This window comes from Centroberyx affinis, unplaced genomic scaffold (assembly GCF_046629955.1).
Source record: "Centroberyx affinis isolate AG114_WGS23_722 - 3 ecotype Tasmania unplaced genomic scaffold, CSIRO-AGI_Caff_v1 ptg001448l_1, whole genome shotgun sequence".
In the NCBI taxonomy this organism is placed as follows: domain Eukaryota; kingdom Metazoa; phylum Chordata; class Actinopteri; order Beryciformes; family Berycidae; genus Centroberyx; species Centroberyx affinis.
The window spans coordinates 284,188-306,500 of NW_027279922.1; the positions used below are offsets into that span (position 1 = coordinate 284,188).

A 22,313-nucleotide genomic window follows, 5' to 3' on the forward strand; every position below is an offset into this window, starting at 1 on the left:
TAAAAGAGAAACAAAAAAAAAAACCTCACTAAAAATGGACTAGACTTTGTTCATCTCCCAAAACAACCCTTTTAATGTAATGGGTCATTATCAGGCCAAGTTTGGGGGTGGTTCCTCCTTAGCTCATGTTTTAGCTCTACTTAGGACAAGTAAAGTCAAGTCTTGTGATAATTGTAGTCATAAATCTTATTTATGAAAGCAAAACTTACACAACTTAAATTAAATAATTTAAGTTGCTAAATCTAAAGTAAACATACAGCCATATACTCATAAAATTAGTGTTACTATAAAAAGATGATACTTATGATTAGATGTTATTTTCCACTATATGATAAGAATGTATGGAGAAATACACTTCAACAATTAGCTTAGGCATAATTAGCACATATTAACTCACATACAAATGTAGCTCCACATGCATGTATCATTTTTTTTTTTATCTAACTATAGTAAAATGTAATTATGTAATAATAGTCAATTTCAAAACAAGCCTTCCCTGCGACAATATCATCACTACTTCATCTAATGCAGTAGGTGTATCTTGTTCTGTGTTGTTTCGGTGGAGGATGATTGAAAGCAAGTTGATGACACTCAAGCATAGCAAAAGTTCACACAGAAGTTATTGCAGATGGATAACAAACTGTATTGATGAATTCTCTACTGTAATCTCAGAGACATCAGAAATAAAATCCCACTCAGATTTTCAGTACAGTAGCTCTGCTTAAAACACCTCCACAAATTTTGAATGTATTTCTAACCCTTTTCCACACAGACATATTCATCTATGTAGGCCTGCGACATAATTTTGTTAGTAATTGAATTGTGGCCATGTATGTGACAGATTCCATTAAATGCCACTCTGAAAACACGCTAAATTGATTTGCTGTGTTGTCTTCACTAGCTATCTAAATGGAATGAGAACCCTGACATTTTAATTCTGTAATTAATTGCTTGACAGCATTGGAGAGGAGTAGAATTGGCATCAGATCTGCTATCACAAAGATTCATATAGATTTTCCTCAGAAAGGGTATGTTTCTGCATTTTTAATGAGGTGAAATCTCAGCGTATTTGCAATAAAAGGAATCAATATTACCTTTCTCAGTCTTCTTCATTCCTTTCTTCCAAGTGATCAGAGCGCTGAGCACATAAACTCAAGGCTCCACAAAAAAGATAGATTGCCTTTGTCTGTTTATTCAACTTGATTTAAGCAAGACTCAGATCTCTGGTATCAGATGACACTTTTTGGAACTATTTCATTTGAAAATACAGCTTAGTCAACACTGTGAGCATACCTGAGTAATTATCTGGGGTTATAGATACATTTTCGGGCTCATAAATGTTAATTTTATGATTAAATGAGGCTTATACTCAAATATTTTATGGGTCAACAAATCAGCCTCCCATTCAAGTGGAGAGTGTCCAGTAAGTGTTGCTTTATGTCATCACAGATTAGAGGATTGGCTTTGAGGAAGAGAGCTTGTTCTTGTTCATAAATATTGATAGAACTCTGCAAAATCATAGTAATAACATATTCATTCTATTTTAAAATGTATCAATGTATAGCCCGGGATCCTATAAGACCATGTGCTTTCCAAATGTAGATACTTTCATATAATAAAGCTACCAGTTTCACATGACCATTTTGGCCAATACACAAGTCACAATACACACAAAATACACAAGCGCTATTGTAAACATGTCATATTCCACAGTGAATATTAACAAAAGTTAAAGTAGAAAGCTATGTATAATTTGAGTTAAATAAAACGTTTTTGTTTTCCCATAGGCACGAATGAACATGGGTGCTGGTGAGATGACACTGTCCTCATCTCTTGGAGTACAACTGAACAACCTTCTGGAACATAAAGTGTCCATCACACTGCAGGATGCCAAACTCACCATGACAATTGATGAGCTCTTCTCAACATACTACCCTATGACTGACACTGGGAAGGAGCTCAACATTGACATGGGCATTTGGCTTGGAGGAACAGGAGAACTAGACGCCCCCTACCTCAGCAACGCCATTCCACCGTTTCGTGGCTGCATGACCGAGGTCAAATTTGAGTCCCATGGATTTGATATTCTCAACTCCGCTTTAACAGATTGCCATGACACCAAGGAATCCTGCAGCAGTGAGTTTGAGGCTGGTGATGGGGAGACAACAAGTTTCATCAGCCCACAATCTTTTGTGTCTTTCCCCACCTGGAGCGGGGCTAGTGGGGCTGCACGGACCTTGGAGTTCCTAATGAAAACCACCATTGATGATGCATTGCTTGTGTTCCATCCAGGCCGAGAGTCTGATTTCATCGCTATTGGTGTTGTGAAAGGTTATCTCAAAGGCGTGTTGGACCTTGGCAGTGGCATGGAGGTACTGGACAATACCCAGGTGCTGCTGGATGACGATCAGTGGCATAGAGTTAGGGTCCAGGTCGATCAGAGTTCATTTGAAATTAATGTAGATAGCCAGTCTGCCTCCCTCCCTCTTGACAACTCACAAAGATTGGATTTAGTTGGAAATTTGTATTTGGGAGGTATCCAGGGGAAGATGAAGGATGTCTTCCGTGATAGCGGGTTCTTGGATCGTATGGAGGAAGAAATAACAGCTGAATCCTTCATTGGGTGCTTGGGGGAAATCAAAGTAAATCAGAAGGACAGGAGCCTGCAGGACGCTTTGGTGACTAAAGATGTCCATGTCAAATGTGAAGGGGAAGACTATGACTACTCAAGTTATTATGACTTAGAGGCAACTACAACTACTGCCCCTGTCCGGATCCGATATGTTGACGTAGACCCCAATGAACGACATTGCTACCCAACAGACGACACACCAGAGATGTTCCGTAATATAACAAAACTCCTTGACGTCACCCCCTTGCTTGTGCCTGAGGGTGGAGAAGTTTTCCTAGATATAAACAACCTGAGCCCTACGTTTGACCTAAATGCTGTAGGAATGCGTCAATCTCAGATCATCTTTACTCTCCAGAATGATCCCTGGTATGGACTGGTTGATATGAACATTAACACAAAACGTACACAAAAGTTCACTCTTCTCGATGTTGCCAATAAGAAAATTAAGTATCTGCATGATGGAAATGAAAGGTATGCTGATCAAATCCAGTTAGAGGTGGTTGTTCACAGTAATGGCTACCTTCCAGAATGTCTAAAAAACCCCCGCGAGTATGTCCTCCCAGTTGAAATTATTCCCGTAAATGATATACCACAACTTAGTGGAGGAGACATTTCCATCACAGAAAATGGCAGGACTCGTTTGAGTCCCAATCTTATCAAAATTGTGGATTCTGACACACGTTGTGATGAATTGATAGTAACTGTAACCTCAGAGCCTTCCATGGAAGTCGGTTACTTAGAAAATAGCCAGCAACCAGGAAGAAGCATCACAGAGTTCACTTGCAGACAGTTGAAAGATGGAAATATCTATTTTGTACACAGAGGGGGTAGTGCAGCTGGAATTACCTTAGAAGTATCTGATGGACACTCAATAAGTCAATCAACCTCTTTTAAGCTGTCTGTCACACAGCCACATATGACTATTGTGACCAATACTGGCCTCCTCCTGTCTCAGGGAAGCAACTCTTCCATAGGTGTTCAAAATCTGGCCGTTATTGCTCATCCTCGTAATGGAGATATTGTGTATAACATCACACAACCTCTGAGATTTGGAGAACTCCAGATAATCACTAGTAATGGCATGCCCAAGCAGGTGACCACTTTTCATCAATCAGATTTGGATCAAGACCTTCTTAGATACTTGAGCACAGACTCAAGTGACCAGGAAGATATTGTGGTTGAGCGGATTCAGTTTGACATCCACCTGGGGCAGTTCTCCCTTTGGAACAATACCTACTTAATCAAGATCATCCCTGCGCAAGTGAAAATTTCTAACTTGGTCCCACTGGAGATGCAGGGAGAAGAAGAGAAAACAATCAGACACACAGAGCTTGAGGCTGAAGTAAAAGGGCAAAGTCCAGATCCAAGAACTGTAAAATACATCCTTGTGAAACCTCCAACACTGGGTAGTCTCCAGTTGTTAGACAAGGAGCTGATTGAAGGTGACACTTTCACCCAGAAGGACCTTTTGGACAGCCATATTAGCTACAGGCTCCGGGTGCGCAGAGCTGTGGATAGTGTGGACCAGTTCCAGTTCAGAGTCTTTGCTGAGGATCAGTACTCTCCTCTGTACACCTACCCAATTAACATCCTCGCCAATTCAGACGCTCCTGTTTTGACCAATGAGAGACTGGTTGTCTTGCAGGGTGGTGAGGATACTGTGAACAAAAACTATCTCTGGGTCCAATCACCAAGCTCTACAGATTTCTTGTATCGGGTCACACAAGACCCACAGAATGGCCGACTTATAAGGGAGTCCCCACCCGGGCAGCCTAGATTTGAGGGGGGAATTAGAGTATTCAGCAGTGAAGACCTTCAGCTTGACAGACTTATTTACAAGCATGATGGCTCCAAGACAACCAATGATGAGTTCCATTTCTCCGCATTTGATCAGGAAGCAGAAAGTTCAAACGGTCAAGAATCAATGAGTGGTGTTTTCAGAATATCCATTCAATCCAAGAACGAGCATGTGCCTATGCGAGTTGTGGATAATGTCTTCAATGTGGTCCGCCACGGACAGCGTTTGTTAACCACTGATGTCATTCAGTTCAAGGATGATGACTCAGGTTTCAATGATACCCAAATTGTCTACGCTCGTGAGGGAATCCTCTCAGGCAACATTGTGTCAAAATCGAACCCCTCACAACCCCTCTTCCGTTTCACACAAGCCGACTTGAGAGATAAGAACATTCTCTTTATTCACCATGGAGCAGACCGTGAACGCTTCTCACTACAGGTGTCAGATGGCTTCCACAAGACCACCGCACTGCTCCAGATCCAAGCAGGCGAACCCTACCTGCGAGTGGTGAACAACACTATGGTTGTCATGGACCATGGCAGCACCAAGACCCTCAACACCACCTTGTTGAGCGCTGACTCCAACATGGACATCAGAGATGACAGTGAGATCAAGTTCAGAGTGACGTCACCACCCAGTGATGGGAGGATTATCGTGAGTGGGATCGAGGCTTCAGTGTTCACCCAGGAGGACCTGAAGAAGGGCGTTGTGTCATACGAGCATAATTATGAGAGTTTGAGGTCCAAGGACTCCTTTGGATTCACTGTCCAAGCGAAAGGATATTCTGAAGAGGGTACCTTCAGGATTAAAATATTCAAGCAAGGTTACCTTTCTGAACCTGAGGTGATAACCAACGAAGTCATCATCTCCTATGAGGGAGAACATACCATAATCAACCAGAATCATCTCAAGGTACTGTTTATTGATTCTGTAATTATCCTTATATTAGGCAAAACTGGTATTTTATACTGAGTGAAATATTTTTTTCCACATGATTTAGTGCTATTATTAACAAACCTACAATATACAGTTAAGTTAATTTGCTTTACTGACATTTAATCTTGGCTGCACACATTGGTTTTGTTTAATGAGACAGCATTTAGAATTCATATAATTTGGCAGTCATTACTATGTGACTGAACATTATCTTTGTAATTTCAAAGTTTATTTTCTCTTTGTGGAGTAGACCTTTCTCATGACTCAATCAAGCACACTGTCTCGTGATACTGTACACCATTTGTTTTGTAACCATCTCTCTAATGTACAGACACCCACATAAAAGCAGGACTAAGTATGACTGTACAGTTGCTGTTTTTAATCTAGTTTATGTACTAAATTACAGTCTATTAAGTGTGGAAAACAGAGCACTAAGTATACCCTGAGGAGGTTTCTGGAGCCCACTGTAATTTATATGATGAGCCTGCCTGCACTTCATCTTGAAAGCAATTAATGGAGTTTAAATTGTGGGACCATTCATAACATATCCCTGTATATATCTTGACTTTTAAATTAATGAGAAACATTTTGGAAAAAGTAAAGTTTAATTTCACAATATTGTATACATTTTGAGATCTTCAGTATTGACTAAAAAAGCACGAAGATACTCAGTACACAGATTCCCAGTACATGGAACAAAGCCTTGACAGAATGGCCTTTAAAAGTTGTAAAATATTGACTTGGCTTTTGGGAGCTTATCCAAGGTGCGTGCTTACTATGAAATGGAAAGTAGCGAGCTCTTCTGAAATAATGTGAAATGGAAGCATGGCTGTTAAACATTACAAGACTTAGGGTTCCAGACAGTTGATCCAAACTTCTCAAAATGGGATGACCATAAATCTGCCTGTGTATAAATATGCAGCATGTTGTTAAAGTGTGCAAAATGTTGCAATGCGATTTTTAGTTTCTGCTCACTATACAGTCAAATTGTAAAACTATCCTTCTGCAAGCTTATCATTCTACAAACAAAAGACTATATCACCTCGACTGTACATCAACTGCAACGTATGGATTTATCTTTGTCTTTTAGGTGGAGCAAGCTGATATTCTGCCCTCAGAAATGGTGTTCACCATCAAAGAGCCTCCTCGTCTGGGTCATGTGGTCAAGCTGACGAATAACTCAGACAGTACAGCCGCCCCCGTCCTCGACTACGTTCACTCTTTCACTCAGGAGGACATTGATCAGGGGCGCATCCTCTATGTGTCCGCATCCATCCAGGTTTATAGTCATTTAATTTTACTCTGCTGTAATGATAATTCAGATGTGGGCAGCTAATTCCCTTCCACATTCATACCCAGTGTGAAAGCAAAGACAAAACACAGCCCCAACCATGAATGGGTGTAAATTTATATGGTGTATTTGTTAAGAGATTATCCTAATAACTTCTTGTTATTTCAACATCCATTGTCTTCCAGGGCAGCGATGCCTTCACAGCAGATGTCAGTAATGGTTTTACCACAGTGGAGGACCTCCACGTCTCGGTGAACATCGTACCTCGGCTCATCCCCATCCAGACCCTCAACTTTACCGTGAGGGAAGGCGCTGGCATGTCAGTTACCACAGATATTTTGAACATCTCGCACCCCTTCTACAGTTCAGCAATCATCGACTTTGTTGTGGAGGAGGCGCCACAGCATGGGGACCTCCGCTACCTGGATGGAGAGGAGCAGGAACTCACCATATTCACCTGGGAAGAGGTAGGCAGTGCAGTGGTGGAAGAAATAAATTATTTACTTAGGTAAAAACAGAAATATCCTGGTGGATGTCAGTATGATCAGCAGCATCATTAAAATGTTTTTTCTTGAAGTCTCAAAATGCTAATGCTTGTTAGCATTTTGTGACTTCCAGATAATTAAATTATAATGATCATGCAGTTGTTTGACAACCGTGAAAAGGTAACAACACATTATTTACACCATATACATTTCACTACATTATTATTTTTTTGTTTTGCCCTTAGAAATTGAGCTGGGCACATCTCTTGTACCGAACTTTGTGGGCGTGGCCTGTTTGAAACGTCACGCCATTCTTATCTATTATTCTCAGGCAGGCTGCAGGCATAACTCTGATTAGAAACAAATCACTTTCCAAACTCCAAACTACAATGTTGGTATTCCCAGGGGTCATAATTGATTTATATTTAAAATGCTGATTAAATATTTTCTCCAGTTAGACTTTTCCGTGTAACGTGAGAATTCATAAATCATTTCAATTAACTGTGCTAAGGACTGTATATAACAAGTGCTGAGGTGGCTGTCCATGACTGTTTGAGAAAACTCAAGAACAAACTAAAGATATATTTCTGTTACTCTGGGACCAAAAGCTTCCCGCTAGACCACTAAATAATCCACAACTTCTCTCAGTCCTAATTATACCAGAATAACATCTACCTCTCATGACTTTGATCATGGTTCAAGAGGACTACCACAGCTACACGTCACTGTGGAACTTTCCCCAGTTCCCAGTTACTATCCAGTGCTGTTTTGGATTTGTTGCGTAGTACCAGATAGAAAGGGAGAATTTTGGAGCTGCTACACAGTTATCTGGTCTCCCGCCATGTGGTTCAGAGGCCCCTGCTTTAGGAAAATATAAAAAATACATGAGTAGTTACCGGTGGAAAAACCTCATGCATTCTGAATGGACCACATAGTTTAGTGGAGCTGGTTAGTCACATATCTTATAGCTCCTACATCTACCCCAGCTCTCCCTCTACTCCTCTCTCTTTGCTGAACCATTGTGGAAAAACTGACGGTGCCTTTGGACTGCCCGGAGCCAAAATAAACTGGCCCAATATATTCCTATAATAATGTGTGTGTGCGCACACAAACCTCCCGCGCTTTGCCTCTGCCAGACTCACTCTCTCTGTCTCTCAAAGACCCCACTGTGCATTCCAGCTCAACTGGGACTAGTGCATAGCCATGATTCAGCTAAATCTGATTACGTTGGTAGTAGGGAGGCAAAAATGAGCATAGACATAATCATCTGACACTCTGGAAATGTCACAGACAAAAAGTCACAGCCTTAATTTCTTCATACCGGTTGATGGAGACTGTTTTATGACTGGACTCAGTGTACTATTTCCTTTTACTGTTATACTCTGAGTATGAAACACAGCCATTCTCCCAAATGAGTACCACATTGAAAAACAAATGTGCAAGCCTCAGTCAGCGCAGCATTTAAACCAGAGTGTAATTGTTCCTAAATTGAAGTCGGATGTACGCGTCCTCATTATCCAGCATAATTTGAACTCTCTGTATTCACTCAGGGAGCAGTGGTTCTTTTCAAGCTCAACACTGTTTCAAGCTCCACTGGCCAAGTCCCCCGGCCCCTGGGACTGGACTTTGGCTTAACTGCTGCGTGTAGTAATTTTGTGATAAAGTCATCATGCAGGGTGGTTCTACAAGGTTATGTAAGGGTAGAGTAACGTGGAGGTTCAATGAAGAAAAGGGAGTGTGAGTCAGGCAGCCTTTCTGTATAGCATAAGTGGTCTGCACTTCCGAATACAGGCCAAGAATCCTACGCTAACAGCAGCCACAAGAATGTAAAGCTACTCCGTGCGCCATGTGTCCCAGATGTGTCACAGGAGAGTAGAGTGTGTGTGAGAAAAGGTACGGCATTTTGTTAACCACAGCATTATGATTCACTCCCTCTCTGAGTAATGAAAGTACTGGAGTTATGCACGTCCTCCAGCATCCAAGCATCCTATAACATATGCTATGTTGAGTGGAATCCAACTGGATGAAATATGTGAAATCCGACTGGAGAAAATATGTGAAAGCTGCAACACTTTGTTCTAAAACACCTTGTCTCTAATCAGGTTCAGCTCTCCATCAGGTGCCCATTAGGTCTTCCATCTGTGGAAAACTTTAAAGCCATTAAAACCCACACAGGCATCTTTATTTTTCACAAAATAGACGTTTGTTTTTGGAGCAAAGTGATGCAGGTCCTGCATTTTTATCTCACTCACTTTTAGGTAAACAGATCCCGCGATTAAAAATGCATCACTCAAAAATCAAAACTTGACAGACTAAATCGTGCAATTAGAATTCGATATTGACACACACATCAGAAAGACACATTGTCCCTCTTTGAGTAAATGTGATGGCCACATGTCCAACAACCACCCATTGTTTATTGTCCCAGCGAGGAGACTGATTGTCTCGCTCACTTTCCCCGATCGGTAATGATGGGGGGTGTTTTTCCAGTAGGATGCCAACCATATGGGATCCATTAGGCACTTCCTGCTCTCGAGTGCGGGTCTTCTCATCATAGAGGCTTACTGGCCTGGTTATAGACAAAGTTTCAATAGTCCTGCTCTGTGCAGAGAGGGACACTGAATCTCGGTACTTTGTCCTTCTCTAGTACTCTTCTCAAAAGTTATCAGAGAGCATCGGAGGAGGATCCTTGATTCTTCCTCTCAGATAGCACTAAGGTACAAGGACACAGGATGCTAGGAAATTAGATTCCTCCTCTGTTTTTTAATACAGAAAATCAACAGAGTTGGCTTGGCCAGGCCACAGGTGTTGTTTTCCATCAAGATCACTTGACACTGGATGACGGATTCCTCTGTGCATCTGGTTCCTCTCAAGGCCTCATCGCACCAGGGAGGCTCTCCTTGTCCCTGTGCTGCTGCCTGCTCCTGGGACCTGATTATAGCCTTTGTCTGAAATCTTTGAAAAGAACGCTGCCCTGCAAAGACAAACAGCAGGAACTATTTTTGTGTGTTTTAAAGGTCAGAGTTGATAACTGGGGTTAAGATTTCATATAAGCAAAAGTTATAGTCGTAAAAGCTACTAAACTATATTCTATCCACTTCAGTTCGAACAATACTTTTTGTCAGGACAGGAGATAAACTACATAGTTATTTTTTTCAGTTTCACTACTCACACTGTTACGGCTCATTGATTTGTAGGTCAGAACGAATTAACTGTATGCCCTTGTCTATCGAAACCTCAGATATCTGAACTGAATATAAAAGACACTTCCACACTATTGTCACTTGCGCATTAAAAATCATATTTCAGTCAAGGACCTTCTCGAGATGATTTTTAATGTGCTAGTGAAGACAATATTTGGATGTCACATTAATTTATGGTGGCCTGCCTTGCTTTCTCCTTTGCACCTATCAACAGGGATAGTTTCCAAGCGTGCAGAAGATTTTCTACATTCAAATACCTGAACTGGCTGTCTAACAGACGAACAAAATGTACTACAGAACAAAATGTATTCTAGGGGCATCAAGATGGTATTTCCTTCTAGAAACATGATGAAATGAAATGAAATCAGTCTTTTGAGCATTTGGAAATAGATGTAAATGTATGCTGCGTTTGCTGACCAAGCTCAGCCTCATTGAAAAGAGACAAGTGGAACACAATGAATTGAGGGCCTGTTGCTTTGGGAAACTTGTTCTCATTTTCTGATTTTATCCCATGCAAACTTAGTATAGAGTACATTTACATGCACACACTATTCATATGCTGGTTATATGGGGTCATATCCTGGATAAGGTCTTAATCCATATGAAACTGTTTATATGCATCTTCATATCTCACTGTTAAAACGCCTTCAGCTTATAAAAACCACAAAAACTAACACTTCATGGGATAAGGTGTATACATATCTCAGTATTCGAGGTAATACTGATATATTGCAGGTGTCTTATTCACTGGGTTGTCACACAGGTCTGGGAAGTCTGTAAATGTATGGAAAGAGAATTTGGTAATTCCCAGGTCCTGATAAATTTGGAAATTGCACAAAGAAATTTGGAAAAGTATGGAAAAATATTGTTGTACTGTCCCAATATATTTACGACTAAATACATATAACATTTTCTGTGGTTTTTGATCCCATCTCACATATTGTGATCTTTGTTGCTTTCAAGAATAATATTCTATCTGTCTATAGAGTGATATGGCAGATTTAGTACGGGCAAGATAACTATCTGCGAAAATCATATTAAAACGCCAAAATCTTCAAATCAAATCAGGAAATTAAGGTAAAAAGTGTTTCTCCTAATTGTCATAAGAGTTTATCCAGGTTAAACAGGATATACTGTTTTCATGCACCCACTCAAAAGCAGAATATTATTGGGATATTTGTCTGTACAGCAACACACTCATACATACATTTTGATTCAACCTTTTAGGCTCACCCATCCTTTTCCCAGCTCAAGCGTGTCCTGACAATCAGGTCTGAGTTAAGATTGAGTGTCGACCGGGTCCCTTTTGTCTTTTCCAGGTGAAACTTGGACACGTCTACTACATGCATGACAGCACCGAGAGCACCGAGGACAGTTTCACGCTCTCTGCCTCGGCCTATGAGATTGAGCGCCGGAGCCTCCCTGTCACCATCTCAGTGACTGTCATACCAGTCAACGATGAACCGCCAAAACTGACACGTAACACCGGACTGGAGGTAATGTTTTGCTGTTTGCAAAGCCATGCACTGTTACTTTGAGCTTTCTTCCAATATGCTCAACTGTAAAGGGGGTTGGAAAAGTTGCTATTGTTGGAAAATCTACTATACCCATAAAGTGGAAACTACATAGTTGTCCTTCATTCATGTACTATCGGATGTTGGAAAATTTTGCTACCCGAATTTTCAAGTTATGATGTAATGATTAACTTTCACCTTCTGAACATGGTGGAAAAATCAAGTTTTATGTCCAGCAACAGCAAGAAAACACTTAAGAAATTACATACACATGCACCTTTATTACATGATTGTAGTTAGCCAGGCCAACCAAAATAAACAACATTTCTTTAAATTAAGTTTGTTAAATGAGCTTGTTAAACTGCGGGACATCCATGGTTGTTTATAATTTGTCTTCCTTGGCTGATTTTCTGACAAAATAGCACATGAATGCAACGCTGTTTAGCAGCCAACTTAGAACAGACAACTGAGCTTTTTATTTAAAGGGATAGTTAACATCATAAAATAGCAACCATCATTGTTTTTCTTTCTCACATCTCCTGGACAGCTTCAGCTACAGTAGCAGCCACAGCAGATCCTGCATCAAAGTCAGAATCAGGTCCAGTTTATTTGCCAGGTACAATAGATGTATATGAACTTGACTTGACATGGCACAAGGGGGCCTCACAGACAGTGATGCATCCTGCATTAGTACTGCAGTGCTACAGCCTATTCTTTTTCAATACCTATCTGTCATTGAACTATTGTCAAATCACTCCTTGCACCTTCTGATGCTTGGATGTTCCAAAAAAAAGAAATATTTAAGTGAATCCTGTCAATCACATATCAACAGTACTGCAGTGATTCATTATTCTATGCACTGCCAATATAACTTCCCTGATGGCTACATCTGTATGCATGTTAATGCAGCCCTAAATTTGCAGATACCTCAGTCAACATCAGGGATGATAGGGGAACAATTCATATCACAATGATCATAAGAAATTATTCCAATATTGATATATATAACAATATCTTCTAACATATGCAAAATCATATGTTAATAATCAAATAATCAAATTTATGTTCCTCGCATTAAACTGTAACATAAAGTACAGTATGATAAAACTGTAATATTCCCTAATTTGTTTCAGATTTCATTCTGTGATAGATTTTAATTAGTATTTGCTTGTTATCGTTAATTCAGACAACAGAATTCTGTATACCACAATAACTTGATATCATTATTTTATCACAATATCATTATAGTGAAAGGTGAGTTATAATTTTTAATTATTGCCCAATGTCATACACACCATTAGCAGGTTCTGTCAGATGAAAGGAACACACAAAATGAAATGACATGTTTATTCAGTTGCATGTTTAATTAATTAGTATCTGGGTTCAGAGGGGTTTTGCTACACATTGCAGAAATCTATGCTTTCCTTCAGACAAAAAAGAAAAGTTTTGAAAGATCAATGAAGCAGATTCTACTGTAAGAGTCGGCAGGCAGTTGGAAAAAGCCAGCAGTAATCAGCTCACAGAACTGGAAACCAACTGTGTCATTCAGCCCTCCCTGCTCTGCCTGCGGCTCTGCGTCTCCCTGGCAACCCGTATTTTTGGAAAACCAAGATGGTCGACAAGACCGCGGTTTTCTGGCAGAGTGAGGGCGGCAGCCAATCCCTGCGCCTCTTCTGCTGCGGCTGCAGAATGTAACATAATAATATGTGGATTTTCTCAGCACACAGAGCCAGAACTGGCCCAGCGGCGCTTGGATTGATTTAAAGCAGGAAGTGTGTGTGTAGTGACCTCCATAGCAGATGATCAGACATGATGACTAACATGGCCATGATCAGGCTCTGTTCATGATCACCATTGATCCCATTTGGCCCAGGCTATAGGATACAGCTGGTCTCCATTAGGGTATACACTCCGTTTGTCTGTGTGTCTATCTGGTTCTACTTGGCTTTACTTCATGTCTGTATAGTTGTCCCTCTGCGTCAGTCTGACTGTTTGACAATCTGGCTCTGTCTATGTATTTAATTATCTGGATTTGTCCATCTGTTTGCCTATCTATCTATCCATCTATCTATCTGTCTGTCTGTCTGTCTGTCTGTCTGTCTGTCTATCTGTCTGTCTGTCTGTCTGTCTATCTGTCTGTCTGTCTGTCTGTCTGTCTGTCTGTCTATCTGTCTAAATATCTAGGTCTCTCTATCTACCAGCCTGTCTGCCACCTCCGCCTCTCTCCAGACTCTTTCAAGTCTTAGCAGGATTATATAACTATCCAAACACTTTTGCTGTGAATGCCCATCCTAATCCGCTCGCTATTTGTACATATGACCAGTGAATGACTAGTTGAATGAAAGCTGCCTTCCTCTAGCTCTCACCGAGTTCAGTCATTTTGTTTTATCCCACATCAAAACACAAAGCAGGGGAGTGAAGATCAGGTGTTTGAGTAGTTAATCTGTGTCTCGGGGAGAAGTACCGTAACTGCAGACGGTGGGTTTAAATCAAAATGGCATTGCTATCGTCTTTCCTTCATGGCCATGGACTGCAGCTGCATGGCTTGTGGGTATGGATAAAGAAACGATACACCATCTCATCAGCTTCTTTTTCCTATAGTTTGTCCAGCAAACACCCTCCTCCCCTACATAGAGTTAGAAACATAGCAGTGTAGCAATACCCTATACTTAAACCAGCCGTGCCTTTTCCATATCCTTGAGGAAAGAGACGGAGATGTTGGATGCCAGAGCAATTTGGGATACAGCTTCAGACGTCTGGCGCCCCTTAGAGTCTCAGACATTTAAGAGACAGTGGTATCCTGTTGAGTCATCTGCAAACTAAGTCATTTGCCTATGGCAGCTCCGTTATTACTGACTCCAAATGAAATATCAGCCATTGTGTCCGATCAAATTGAATTTGCAGCCCGTCCTCTTAGGTGCTAAATGTATTGATTGTTATATAAACCGTCAATTTGCGGGTCCATTTTCAGATTACCTGCCCTAAATTGCCTGCTGCCTTCCTGCTGGTGCAGAGCAGGCTGATGTGGCCATCTAGTGTTAGGGATTGAGGAATACACTGTAAAAAAAAAAATCTCCATCTGGACAAGGGGTGACAGTGTGTTGGAACCAGTGGTGTGATCAGATTTATTTTAAGACATGACTCCCTTTTTTTTAGAAAATTCTTGAATTCTATCAAAACAAGTGAAATTATCTCACCCACTTTGCAGAATTTTTCACCTGCTCAAGAAAAATATTTCTAAGACTACATACAGTACAAGATCAAATTATTTTTTGAGATGGATGTTTTTGCAGTGTCTGTTTTTTTGTTGTGGCTGCATCACAGTATTTTACATCAAAAAGTAGGCTTATATGAGAAGAGATTAGCATTGGTTTCTATTTATTTATAAAGCGCTTCCTCCAAAAACATGACTCTTATATCTTATGTCGCTTGACTGGATTGATTGGAGAGTTGGAGTTTATCAGAGCCGCTCTCAGGACCGGCTGGCGCTCCAGGTTCCTCGGATTAGCACTGACCTGGGAAATACTGCTTTTAGATTTTGTGCTCCATATACCTGGAACAAATTGCAGTAAACCCTGAAGCTTCATGCTTTGGTTGCAAAGAGCCAAGTCAGCAATCTGATTAAGAACCTGATTAGCTTTGTGAATATTTTAAAGGTGCTGAGCAGCATTTTTAAATGCATAATTGTATAATATATCATTATACAATGATTGTGATACCTTGGTAAAATTACTGTACACAAATGACACCACAGTCGAGACAATGACATGGTCAAGCTTCTATCTCACGGCAGTGGGATTGTTTGTGGTACTGCTTCTCAAAGTTAAGACCACATTTCCCATAAGCCCTGTTACTTTCTGGTGTAAAGAGGACTTATCCCACCTTCCCCTCCCTCTCCCTGGCATCACTCTGGGTGCATTTGTTTTCTCTTTTGCTTTACTGAAGACGATAAACTTGTTTGAAGTGATTTTTCCATCAGCCTTTTACTTGTTCCACCATCTGCTATTGTGAGACCCTCTGAAACTTTAGTTTGTGCAGGAAGAGCAGTGCCCTCCTCCTGTTTTGTGCCATAAAGCAATCCAGCAGATTTCCCACCAAATCCAACCCAGTGGCTCATAATGTAAAATGCAATGTAGAGGCAGGTAGAGGCTGATAATCATCTCAGCAATGTTTGTGTTTGTTTACAGTAATTACACTATGTCTCAAAATTAATGTGGTAATGATTTATTGATGGTATAATGCTACACATAGCACCTTTAATTCATGTTTGACAAGTGTTTTAATTGGTTGTAAATATTTTTTGTGTCTTTCTCTTGTTTGCGTTTCTTTCCACGTATGTAAACTCAGCTCTCGTGGGAAAGAAAGCCCCCGTCCCTAAATGTGTTTCCTGAATTTCTGAGTAAAAAAAAAGGTTTTCGCATTGAAACAGGTACATTGAGATAGGAAGTACAGGCAGAGAATAAGATCCAGCTTTTTAACGACCTTGGTTGTCACTTTCTGTAAACAGTATCGGTGAAATAAAAGTTAACAGCCACAGAATTTGAGCTATCAACATGTTCTCTTCTCTCTGTGCTTTGATTCACATGCTTCTTGTCTGGGAAGCAATTTCTCCACACGGAAGCACAGAGTGTATAATGATGGATTATGGTTTTGGACTGTTGATGCTGTCTGTCACCGTGATGGAGCTTTGATGGAGTGTCAAACTGAATGGGATGTTATGAGCGGTGGAATGTAAGGCAACTGAATTATATATCTCACAACACATTTATTATATTGAACCACAGCAGAAATGTTAGAGAAGACTGAGAAAAGTCGACGATTTTGTTATTTTTACAAGAGTACCAAGTTTAAACTCCAAGATATATATAGGGATATCTTTTTCTAGTGAATGGTTAATGATTTTGAGGGATCAGGCACTTGTTATCTAGATGCTATATTGATGGCCAGTAACTGAGAGTAACTGACTAGATTGTTTCGGCTACAGATAGATACTTAAATACTAAACGACCAAGTATTTATTTAGCTGCTATTTAACAAAAAAATCCAGCCATCCACTTTAACACTGTTAGAAAAAGCTATATGTGGTGTATATTGCATTTCAGGCTCCATTTTGTTGTTCAGTGGTATTTTTCTTATTCCTGTGGATAACTGGCCAAACTTAAAATGACATGACATCACATCAAGATATGTCCAGCGCAGCTACAGTGGAGTTTGTTAGCCGAAAATGTTTCAGCGATATAAAACATCAACGGTAAACATCAGGTTTTGGTGTGAGCCCCTCAGAATTAAAGGGCAAGGGCTTCTCACACCGAAGTTCAACCATCACACAGGGAAAACTCCATCGTAGAAGAGGAAGAGATAATAATTTGACAGTAGCCTCAATAGACCAGAATGCAGTGCAACTGCAAGACATGTTACGTTTTATTTAGGTTTTGACTCACCTTTTCTCATATGGAAAAATCTCTCACTCTCTTGCTCTTATTATTTGATCATTATCACTATTGCTCTCTCAAACTACACCTACAACCCACAGCTGAATGCAACAAGTTCAGGCCCGCTCCCTCGGGGTTGGTGAAAGTCATTCTGGGAAACGTAGGAAATCACTAACTGAAGAAGAAGTAGACGAGGCAGGTTGAGGGAAAGTGGATACGCCAAAAAAGCTATTTACAACACTTCATCACAAAATAACTCCAGGGATGCGTTGGACACGGATTGATGATACACAACAGTCAACACATGTTATATACATTCGCTTGCATGTGCCATATAGTACAAATTATCTGCTAAACTGACTTGCAGTGTGGGAAACAGTGAAACCTGAAGCATTAGTATCCCTGACTGTATTTATGTGAGACTGAGCTTTCTTCTCTCCTTCGCCTTCTGCCTTGAGGTACCTTGCTCTTTATCCTGAGACTGGAGAGAGAGAGAGAGACAGAGAGAGAGAGAGAGAGAGAGAGGGAGAGACAGGGAGGGAGGGAGGGAGGTATCGGAGAGCGAATGCCTTCCGAGGAGATCGATACGTACCTCTTATTGCAAGGCACCCTCAGCTCACTCTCCCAACTGATTCCTGCTATTTAAGAATGTCTTTCAGGGGATCTGGCCCATTTCTTTCAATTAATGCTCCTTTCAGCCAGCCGACCATTAGAAGTCCATTAAAGCCCCTCCACCCAGGGAGAGTCATTCAGCCTGTGCCGCTGTGCTCCATCTTCTGATAACAGGAGCGTCTAGACTGCCACGGAGAAATAATTAACCTTTTAAATTGTTACTTTGGAGGTGGCTGTTTGTAGGACGGGTTTTGTCTTGTTTTGGTGCTTAATTTCTTTCAAGGTTTCTCCTTTTGCTTCTTTCATTTTCTTTTTGTTTCCTGAGTTGCTTTCTTTTTGCTTTTATTTTCTTTCTTTATCTATCTATCTATCTATCTATCTATCTATCTATCTATCTATCTATCTATCTATGCGTCATATAGGCAGCTATATGTTTCTTTCATTTGTTTCCTCAGTTGCTTTCTTTTTGCTTGTTTTCTTTCTATCTATCTATCTATCTATCTATCTATCTATATATGTGTCATTTATTCCTGTGAGGCAGCTATACAGTATGTTGTGTAGTATGTGTTATGTAAAGAAATTTGATTATTTTACTTTTCAAGTAGACGTAGACACAGCCATTGATCTGTCATATTGTTTAGGCCTTTATATCCAGCGGCCTATCTGTTAGTAGGCTAAATGGGACATTTAAAAACATGGTCAAAGATCATTGTTTGCCTCGTTGCCCTTGTCTTGATTCACACTTCTCAAAGTGGCCCTCACTGTGACAGTAATCTGCAGCATCTATCTATCTCTGTCTTTCTCTCTCTCTCTCTCTCTCTCTCTCTCACTCTGTCTTTGATGTTTCTTAGGTGCTTGCTGGTGAGGAATCTGATATCACCTCCAGCATGTTGAACACTGAAGACGCCGATACCCCTACAGAGCAACTGGTTTACCACGTCGAGGCGCCGACCAATGGGATGGTGTCGCTGAAGGAGTCACCCGATGAGGGCATCCTGAATTTCACACAGGCTCAAATAAACAACGGGGAGGTCATCTTTATTCACGAAGGTAAGGCCGGACAGGACGAGAGGAAAGGAAGTCGCCGCACATTCACAGCCTCGACACATGTACTTCCTTCATTTAATGCAATTTGTTGGGAATTATTTTTTGAACGGGCATGAAGTTATCTATGAACTTTATCATCCTCTATCAGCGACCAGTAGGAATTGCAACAACATCGATAAAACATATCACCTCCTACACAAGTCTCTGAGTTTTGAAAGCCAGAAATCTCTCTCTACCTTGCGAAGTAATCGTTGAGGTATTGGTATTGATCAATAACCCTATAAAACCCCCACAGATACATTAAGGCCATGTTGTGCTATGGGGCAGTAAAAATCGTACTTATTGCCCCTTTAATGCATTTAAAAGTGTCATTTCCATCATGGCTACAAGTGTTGCAGTTCAACAGTACGGCATCTCTGTCTCTCTCATGGCCACAAGGATGGCCTATAAGGTATAGTTAATTCAAATAATGAATATAATAATAATATGACATGTTACTGTTCCCCATAGGGTAAATATGGCATATAGGTTAAAGGGATAACACTACATATGGGCACCTTTGGGTCAAATAACAGTTGCAAATAATTCTTAGCCTTTGCTCGAATCTGCTTGGAGTATCAGAAGGTTGATTGTAAAGAAAGAAAGAAAGAAAGAAAGAAAGAAAGAAAGAAAAGGAACCGAGTTCAAGCCGTTGCTCTCCCACCAGGTGAGGAGTCGGGTGGTTTCGGCTTCACGGTGACAGACGGCGAGCACACATCTCCTTTCTACCGATTTGTCGTCACAGCCAGGCCTCTCACCATCACCATGGAAACGCAGGAGGAGCTCATGGTGTTTCCAGGTAAGAAATGCCAAAATCTTCCAGGTTCATGCCATGAATAAGGCACAGAGGGAAGGAGAGCTCCAGTGAGAAGACTGGGGTCGACCTAACTGTTAATAATGATACTTCAAAAAATCAATACCTTTTCTTCTTTTCTCTTATTTGTTTATCTGTCACTTTTCTCTCTCTCACTCTATTATAGCTGAAAATTCTGCAGACCCAGAAATAGTGTGAAATGTATTCTGAGCACTAGCTATTGCTTGCTTGTAATGTTGATGATGTAGGAATTTAAGTTTATTCTATTGTCACATTCATTATAAGTCAGTCTTTCTGTCAACTAAATGCCTAAAATGTAACGTAAATGTAAAACTGCCTCAGAACTATAAAACACTGTAAGTCCTCTGTGATCCCAATTGCTGCACTATGAAGGTGACTTTAAAAAAAATCAAATTCAAAACTTATAGTGCACCAAATAGAAATGTGCATACACATGAACGGCTTCATTCCAAACTGCTGCATAAATCCTTCGGACACGAAATGTTACCTGATATTCAGTGAGCGATCTTTTCAAAAACACAGCATTGCGTCTTCAGATGCAATTTCTGAAATTGCACCCGCAGAAATGGAACTATTTTGTGAGCACATGTCTCAGCGAAGGCAATAACTTCAGTTATATTCCATAATGGGCTTTACTTTCTTGCCAGCGATCGTTGTCTGAGACGAGGTGTCACATTTTTCAAATGGTGGATATAATTTTGGAACGAAACTCTCCACATCAGGAAACTCTTCACATCAGACTGAAATGTCATCACAGAAATGTGCATGAGTTACTGTAACCGCAAAAGTTTGAGGCAATTTTAGATTCCGCTTAATTTTACAGGCTACTCTACACTAGCAAGAGGCCATTTTCCACAGAATCGTCTCAGCACTCAGAGCATGTGTGTACTTTCACAGGAACAAGACAGCCTATCACCAGTGCCAATCTGGGGGCTGTGACCAATGAGGATGGAAATGAGATAAGCTACTCACTTGTCCGCCCACCTCGTCTGGGAAGACTCATCTTAGCCAACGACAGGAACCAGTATGAGGAAATTACCCGCTTCTCCCAAACACAGGTAATGTGTGTTCCTGTGTGATGGTAATGAGTGTTTTTAAGAGGCAGTTAAGAGTCAGGAAATGTTTTTTTTTTCTCTTCATCCCTTTTTGAACTACGTATATTTATGTCTTCCTTTTCCAAAACATGCATTCGTTTGAAAGTGTTTTTCTTTAATAATAATGACAAGGGATAGTAGCATCATATCCCGTGTATTGTATCCCGGTAAATGTTGCATGCACTAGGGGACACTGTAAGTTTGACTATTATTCTTTTTCCCCAAATAAATCTTACATAATATTTTATAACCTTTATGTATAAAGCACTTATCAAAATATAGTTACAAAGTGCTGCACACAAAGTTAGAAATACAAACTTTAAAACAGGGAAATTCAAAAGTCATTTATAATCAATGAATATAAATAGTAATAATAGTAAAAGTATAAATAACGATAAGAGCAAAAGCAGGGCCCGGAAACAATGACTAAAGGTTAAAAGTATAAATAGAAAAATGACAGAGAATCCAACTCTGTTCAAGTAAAAGCAGATCTAAAAAAGAATGTTTTGAAAAGTGATTTACAGGCAACATCAAGTTGGCTGGCCAAATCTTTTCTATTTGCAGGTAATAACATGTTTATTAATAGCCAGTATGCACAACTCAGCCTAGTAGTTTAGTGCATATACCATCAGGCAGACAGACGAGAAGACATAATACTGGTTTCATACAAATATAGCCCAGCTAATCCTCCTCTCAGCACAAACTGGTGCAGCAATACCCACCACTTTTCCAGAAGTGGAAAATCAGCAATTAGGACTGTTCCAGTTTCTGCTCTTGCATGGATTTTGGGGGTATTGTGACTTTTCTGCATATTTTTAAAAGTCTGCTTAAAATTATTCTTTTATTTCACATATTTACTCCTACATTTACTTGAGTTTTATTTTTAGGCATGTGAGAGGTGAATATGGACTCTCTCATTGGTAAAACACAGTCAGTCTAGACTCAAGCTCCCATAATTGATACTAGTTTGCTGATATTGATCATCCTAAAATATTTATCTGGTCATGAAATATAATATTCCATGTCGAAATGGATAACCATTATATTTTGGTGGGACAATTTTGTAGCATGCACAAAAATGTCCATGATTTTTATTGATAACAATTTATTTAGTAGATAGAAATAAAGTAGATAAATTCATGATGAGCAGTGCTTTCTGGTCTGGAACACATTTTATTATTAGTTTTTTTTAAACAGAGATTTTAAATATATGGGGATGCAAGAGGAACTGTTGTGCCCACGCGTCTCACAGCTGGTCAAAAAGAGAATAAATGGCACATTAAATATCTACTACTACTACTTTTCACACTATTTTGAGTATCACCTGGTGGTCACTTTTTAGTGACACATTATAGTCATTTGATAGTAAGTTGAGTATCAGCATTGGACAGTCTA

General features: G+C 40.1%; 1 protein-coding gene across 1 annotated transcript in view; it reads left to right on the forward strand.

Annotated features, from left to right (window-relative positions):
* Positions 1–22,313, forward strand: part of cspg4 (chondroitin sulfate proteoglycan 4) — a 64,707-nt gene that overhangs the window by 35,567 nt on the left and 6,827 nt on the right. The window contains exons 3-9 of the mRNA XM_071526730.1: positions 1,788–5,342; positions 6,457–6,645; positions 6,843–7,124; positions 11,665–11,841; positions 18,755–18,953; positions 19,657–19,788; positions 20,722–20,882. Coding sequence (XP_071382831.1) covers positions 1,788–5,342; positions 6,457–6,645; positions 6,843–7,124; positions 11,665–11,841; positions 18,755–18,953; positions 19,657–19,788; positions 20,722–20,882 — 4,695 coding nt within the window. The remainder of the gene's footprint in view (positions 1–1,787; positions 5,343–6,456; positions 6,646–6,842; positions 7,125–11,664; positions 11,842–18,754; positions 18,954–19,656; positions 19,789–20,721; positions 20,883–22,313) is intronic.